We start from the raw sequence: 7,052 nt of genomic DNA on the forward strand, positions 1-7,052 counted from the left end.
TGTCCCCGAGTCCCCCCCCCCCCGTCCAGCCTCCCCTGTCCCCGTCCCCAGCAGCCCTGGCCGTCTGTCTGCGAGTGTTCTCTGGGAAGGAGTGGCGTTTTCTTACCTCCGTGTCCACGCCCAGTGGACTGCTCGGCCCCGGGGCGCAGCTCACCTGGTCTGCGTGCCAGCTGTGGGCCCAGACTTGGGAGACTCCGCTTGGGGCCCCGAGGTCGTCAGCCTGTCCGTGAGCTGCGCAGGTCCCTTCCTTCTCTGGACTCGCCCTTGTCCTGTAAAGCGGGAAGGCCGGCCTGGCTGTTATGTCCTGTCCTGTGCGTGCACGGAGCAGGGATGTGCCAGGCCTGGAGTCCAGGGCCCCACAGCTAGAACTCTGCCGTGGGAGCACCGGGGCCCAGAGGGGGCCAGGGTTTGCCCTGTGGCGGGTCTCCGGCAAGGCCTTTGGCTGAAGCCTGCCCCCTGTTGGTTCATTTCCGCCCCCTTACCCCTCCCCTTCCAGAGCTCCCCGCCCTTCGCTCCGCATGAAGTGCTGGAGGGGCGCCTAGTTGGCCCGAAGAGCGCCTTCTGCTCTGATCTGGTCCCCGGGGCCCGCCCCTCAGCGACCCGTGACCTACGCCTCCATCCCTCAGGACCTCTCGCCGGGCTGCAGGGCCCAGGCTGCTGCTGTGCTGCCACCTGCTGGCAGGATGGCAGGCTGATGTTGTGGGGTCGCGCTGGCTGGGACCCAGGCGTTGGGTCACCCCTGTTTTCCCAGCCTTGGTCACGCGTGTAAGCGTAAGAGGTTGTCAGCGCCTTGAGGTGTGCCTGTGCGGGGGCGGGAGCGGCCCTGCCGCCCAGGGGCCTCAGCGCTACAAGTAGGACCCTCGCCGGCGCCTTGCCCGTCCCACCCCGTGGAAGCTTCCACCAGAGAGGAGGACGCACAGGTGCTGCCCCTGCAGGCCCTCCTGTACGCGGGGCTCTCGGCGCCGCGGCAGCCCTGGGGGGCCAGCAGAAAGGCTCAGGGCCCGCCGGGTCTCACGGCCAGCGAGGAGATGAGGGGCCGGCTGCCTCTGTCCCGAACCCTTGTCCTTCGCCCTCTGCCCTCTGTCTGACCTTGCCAGCTGCTTCTGACCCGTTCCGCGGGCCCCCGCGGCCACTCCTTATGTCCTTAAGGCCCATTTGCAGGCCTCGCCTCTGTGCGCTGCTTTCCCCCTGCTGCCTCTTCCCCTCCGCTGCCTGCTCAGCCCTCACCGATCCTTCGAGGCCCGCCCGTGTCTGCGGGGCCTCCCTCCCAGTGCCGGTCACCCCGTGTCGCCGTGCCAGTCTCCTTGGGGCTTTGCCGCCAGTCCAGGAGCTCCACTGCAGGGCCCAGTGCTTGCGAGCTGGACGGGCGCTCGGGCGAGTGAGGACGCAGGCAGCAGAGCCACCACCCTTGACTGGCCCCTGTTATCCAGCCGGACCTGCTTCCCGATGCCCAGCAGGCCCAGTGGCCCCCATGTTCTTCGGCCGAGACCTTCCTCTGATTAATGTGGAAGCCCCCTCGGGAGATGTCCTCACAGCGATGGGCACATCAGTGTGAATCGGCAGTGAGAATCAATAGTTTTTATCAAAAACGTTGCAAAGCAGCCCGGCCACACCGATCTGTGTCTCTGCCTGTGTGACCTCAACTCCATACCAAGGCCCTAAGGAGCGTGGAAAGTGCGAGGGCTGGGGTGTGGGTGTGACCTCTTGTCCCGTCCTGCCCAACCTCGTGTGCCAGGATGGGACCCGCTGCCCCCCTTCATCCCCGCGCCTTCCTGGTTCTGCCTGGTTCCAGGATTCTGTCTGTGATGCGCTTGCCTGGCAGGCCCCATTTGCAGCTCTGTGTAGAGCCTCCCCGCACCCCATCCGAGCCCTGACAGCAAAACTCAATGGTCATGTGTCCCACTTTCTCTGGGTGTCATTCTCTTCCCGGTCACCCCTTGTTAGAGAAACTCATGGGTGCCAGGTACCATCCGTACCCCCGGAGAACAGAGGCTTCCATGGAAGGGTCGGGGCTTCTAGGCATCCGGGAGGCAGGGGCCGAGGCCTTGGGCAGGAGGCCACGGGACGTGGCTCATCTGGGGGGCTGCCGGAGGAGCCCAGGGCTTCCTGAAACACAGCTACTGGGCAGAGGAGGGGAGCCTTCTGGCAGGGAAGGCAGGGAACAAGGCCGCCTCACACATGCCCGCTCCCTCCCTGTGACTGGTCACCTGTCCCCTTGTCTCCACAGTGGGCTACGGCTCCTGGTTTGAGCACGTGCAGGAGTTCTGGGAGCACCGTATGGACTCGAACGTGCTTTTCCTCAAGTACGAAGACATGCACCGGGTGAGTGCCGTAGCGGTGGTGCCACGGGGGTGAGCGCCGTAGCGGTGGTGCCACGGGGGTAAGCGCCAAGGGAGGCAGCTGCCAGCCCCGCCCTCAGTCTCACAGCTGCCGCCCCCAGTGCGGGCGGGCGGGCAGGGCCTGCAGTGCCAAGACCCCGGGCATCAGGGGTGACAGTTGGACTCAGGAGTTCTGGGTGGGCCCAGGGTCCCCCTAACCAGTGTTTCGCCTCCAGCCGGTGCTGGCCCCCGGGGCCTCTACCCTGCCCTGGCCCCCGGCCAAGCACAGCTTCTGGGTTGGTGGCATGCAGTGCTTTCGAGAGGCCCGGTTATTGTTTTTCTGCTTCAAAAGCAGTGGAGCGATAGCCGGACTCACCCTGCTGCCACCCAGCACCCTCTCCGTAGGTGACCAGCTTGGGGCAAAGGGCTGAGATGGCAGAGTCCGAATTTCTCGTCCCAGCTTGTTTGCCTTAGGGTGGCAATTCTCAAAGTGCTGACAACCCCGGCGGGTGTACGTGTGAATCCATTCCTGTGACGAGTTCTTGAGTGCCTGGCACAGAGGGTGATGGGCACTAGGTGTTGGTTGAGTGCATGTGCCAGGCTGGGTGGTGGTGCTGGGGCAGCGAGGCAGGACCTCCCCTGTGCCCTCGGGAAAACGAGGTCTGGAAGGGGGGCCGGCACGTCCCGTCCCGTCTCGGTGTCAGCACCGTCGTCCTCAGCACGTTGAGAGCCTCGCTGTGCACCAGGCGTGTGCGAGGTTCCCTTGGTCCTGGAACCCCGCTGCCCCCTGCCGGGTCTGAACCCTGCCGCTGCCCGAGCAGAAGTGCTGACGCCTTTCCTTTCTCAGGGCGACAGCGCGAACCTCCCCCAGCGCAGCCCTCCTCCCCGCAACGTCCTTCCCTTTTCTCACCTCCTCTTTGCCGAGGGACCTCAGACTTGTCTCCGCTCCTGAGCCCCTTCAGGCAGGCTCACCCCGTCACCAGGCTGCTCTGTCAAGGTCACCACGACCCCCATGTGTCTGGGTCCCACAGTCGCGGCCTCCTAGCGGCAGGCGACAGGCAGTCGGTCATGCTTGGTCTTGCGTCCCCGCATCCCTGGATGCTCCCCTTGACGCCTCCATGGCAGCAGCCCTGCCTCTGCCCCCAGACCTCGGCTCTGGTCTCCTCCATCCACATTCCCTCCCCTGGTGGCCTCAGCCGGGCCTCGGGCCCCCAGGCCCGATTTGGACCCTCTCCAGGCTCATCTCCGTCCACCCACTGCACCTTTCTGCCTGGGTGTGTGGTGCAGATCGCAGACTTAACGTCTCCAAACCAAACTCCGGAGATGTCCCCGTGGGTCCTCCGCACTTCCACCCGTCTGCATCCAGGGCAGCGGCTCCGTCCTCCGCCGCTCACGCAGACGTCTGGACTCACCCTTGACTTCGCCCTTCCTCACACCTGGCCTTCATTTCCCAAATCCTGTTGGCTCTGCCTTCAAAACTATCTCTTATCTGACTGTTTCTCCCCAGTTCTGCCCCCGTCTCCCTGGTCCAGGTCGGTGTCACTGTGGCCTGGGTTTTCACAGCCTCCCTGCCTCTTCCTCCCGCCCCCGCAAACACAAACAGTAAAATGCACTGGATGATGATAAATGCTGAAAAATAAAGCAGAAAAGGGAAGTGCTGGGGAGGGGCGGTGGCAGGTTTAGGTGCAGGTCAGGGAAGGCGTCACTGGTGGGGACAGAGACCTGGAAGAAGTGAGGGGGTGACTCATGTGGACACCTGGAGAAGGGCATTCTGGACAGGACACAGCAAACTAAAGCCCCAGAAAGAACCCGCCCGACAGGCTGAAGGAACAGCGTGGAAGCCAGCATGGACCCAGCTGTCAGACCCTGCAGGTCGGGCTGCGGTCCGGGTGTCTGCCCAGAGGGACGTGGGCCAGAGCGAGCAGGTGGGCGGGGCCCCTCCGGAGGCTGCTGGGCTGTGCCCAGAATGCTCCGCTCTCAGAAATGGTGCGGCGATGGGGCCCAGAGATGGCTTTATGTCAGCGAGTCAAGCAGAGCTGAATCTTGCTTCACACCAAGCCAGCTCCGCCTGCCCGGTAGCATGGGCCGGCCCTGAGGCCTGTCTGGGGTCCCGGGGTCTCCCTGTACTCCCGAGTGCCAGAGTGCCAGTCGAGATACCGGTTGATGGTGGGGCGGGGCGGGGCGGGCGGGTGGGAGGGAGGGAGCTGCTATTGCTCCTGGCGCAGCTCCGAAGTGCTTTTCCTTCTTGCTGCTGCTTAAAATGACCGCATCCATATCAGGACCTCACGTCTGCTTCCGTGGGACCTGGGTTTGAATTCCAGGTCTGCCACTTGAGAGCTGAGTGCCCTTGGGCAGTTTCTTAACCTGGATTTTATTTCCAGACGAGGCCAATTTCAGGCTTGTCTTGAGGCCTAAGTAAGGCTGTGGATACAGTCCTCGAAGTCGTGTTCTGTAAAGGCGCCACCTCCGACAGGCTCCCGCGCTCTGCTCTTGTCTTCCAGGACCTGGTGACGATGGTGGAGCAGCTGGCCCGGTTCCTGGGGGTGTCGTGTGACAAGGCCCAGCTGGAGTCCCTGATCGAGCACTGCCACCAGCTGGTGGACCAGTGCTGCAACGCCGAGGCCCTGCCTGTGGGCCGGGGTACGCGCCTGCCTCTCCCACCCTCCTTCCCTCTGCCTCTGCCTGGGGTCCCGGGGGCCTCATCCCCCTTCCTGCCGGTGTCCTCGCGCTTTCTGGACCACAGTCCCCCCACGTCAGGGTTCCGCTGCCCTGAGCCTCATTTCTCCGGAGCCCTGTGTTCTTCAAGGGGCAGGGAGGTAACCCGCGAAGTGTCGCTGAGGCTCCCCGGAGCTCCCCGCTGGAGTTGGCCTTGTCACCCCGAACACGGTGCCGGAGTTCACGGGCATGGCTGCCGGGATGTCTCAGTCTCCGTGGGCAAGAGCTGTTTCAGGCGGGCGCCAGATGCCCCACAGGGCAGACCCTGGGGAATGGGTTGGGGGCTGTGATGTTTAGAAGCGCAGTGCGTGCACGTGGCCTCCTTGAGCTCCAGCTGGCCCGTGGAAGTCGAGGGAAGAGGGTTCGGAGAGTCCGTGTGCAGAAGGGCCGTTTCCCTCCATCCCTTGGGGAGCTAGCAGCACAGGAGGAGCAGCCCCGTCAGGGGAGGGGTGTGTGGTGTGCGCGCGTGTGTGTGTGTGTGTGTGTGTGTGTGAGAGAGAGAGAGAGCGCGCGTGAGCTGGCGGTGCAGGCCTCGGCCATCACAGAGGCTGGCGCTCCCTCCTGGTGCTAGAGCTGTGTCTTGCGCGTGAAACAGTTTGAGATGCGGCAGGTGTTCCAGGCAGGAATCCTCCCCAGACCCACTTGGGTAGCTCTCCGTGCCCTCAGGGCTTGTGGTATTGGAGGCTGCTCGACTGTGGAGAGCTCAGGCATTAAAATCCCCGGCACCGCTGGGTGGCGGCCCAGGCCTGTGAGCACCCCTTCAGCAAGAGTTGCGCCTGACTCGGTGCTGTGGACCCGATGCCGGTTCCCGGCTCCCTCGGGTGGTGCCGGTGCCAAGAGGAGGGTCCGGAAACGACGCCGGACTCTGCAGGCAGCTGCCTGGAGCGGAGAGAAGAGCTGGGCTGCAGCCTGGCCTGGCCGAGCTCGGGCCACGCCTTTGAGCTTCTCTGGCCTTTTGTCCTTCCTCTAAGGAGGGCGGGTCGGGGCTGCCAACCCGCTTGGCTCCCAGGGCTGTTCTGAAGGTCAGGGGGCGAGTGCCTTCCTGTAAAGGCAGGTGGGCTGCTCTCCAAGAAGGCACTAACAAGCCACATCACCCTGCCGTTTCGTTCCTGGCTGCATCTTCACAAATGTTTATTATTTAAAATTTATTTGCTCTTTTTTATTTTGCTTTCGCTGTGTTTTGTTATCCTTGGGTGTGACCTCCAGAATCCCCTGTTCGGTTCATTTGTGTGGTTAAGAAGTGTCGAGAACATACTGCGTGCGCATATGCTCCTTCCGGTGTGTTTGTTTTATCATCGTTTACCTTGGTTTTGCTTTATTTCAGTTCTTTGATTTTGTTTTCTTTTAGCATATTGCCTCTTTGCTCAGAAGACCTCCTTGCGTTGGTGAGAATGCAGGGGCTTGAGTAGCCAGCTGCATTGCTTAGATTTGATTCATATCACAGCATAAATTGCACTGTCTTGAGTCCAAATCCTAAACCAGGTGGGTGACTCCTTTGATGAGCTCTCAGCAGCCTCAGCTGAGAAAAATAATCCTGGAAAAATATATTTATGGTGTGATTGGTCTAGAAGCTTTTAGTTTTGTCCCTTAGGTATCATTAGAGGGTAGCAAGAACAGTTTTTTTTCCTCTCCAACACTGACATATAATTTTTCATCACCGAAGAGAAAATCCTTGCCACTTTGGATCTGTTAGCTCAGCATTTGCAGGGTTGCAGTTTCATATGTGAGGTCCTGCGAGGACAAGGACGACTGTTAATAACAGAGCTAACGAAGGATGTTTGCTGGAGACGGTCAGAGCTCTGATCTCAGAGTTGCTGACGGTGAATAGAATTCTAAATGGGCATTTCAGTCCCCCGAGGCGGCTATATAAAAGCACAGCCCCGGCTCTCCGGGTGACGCGTTCACAGCTCCTGTAGGTGGGAGGGCGGGACCCCCACTTGTGACATCTTCACAGTCGCCATTCATATATGACCAGAACAACCAAAGATTTTGTAGTTAAGGAAAGTGGGTTCAGCCGTT

At 61.6% G+C, this 7,052-nt stretch overlaps 1 protein-coding gene across 1 annotated transcript in view; it reads left to right on the top strand.

The window, feature by feature from the left end:
* The window catches only part of SULT4A1 (sulfotransferase family 4A member 1), a 31,453-nt gene that overhangs the window by 23,161 nt on the left and 1,240 nt on the right, over positions 1 to 7,052 (top strand). The window contains exons 5-6 of the mRNA XM_007453931.1: positions 2,228 to 2,322; positions 4,820 to 4,958. Of these exons, the coding sequence (XP_007453993.1) occupies positions 2,228 to 2,322; positions 4,820 to 4,958 (234 nt within the window). The remainder of the gene's footprint in view (positions 1 to 2,227; positions 2,323 to 4,819; positions 4,959 to 7,052) is intronic.

This window comes from Lipotes vexillifer, unplaced genomic scaffold (genome assembly GCF_000442215.2).
Source record: "Lipotes vexillifer unplaced genomic scaffold, Lipotes_vexillifer_v1.1 scaffold382, whole genome shotgun sequence".
Lineage (NCBI taxonomy): Eukaryota > Metazoa > Chordata > Mammalia > Artiodactyla > Lipotidae > Lipotes > Lipotes vexillifer.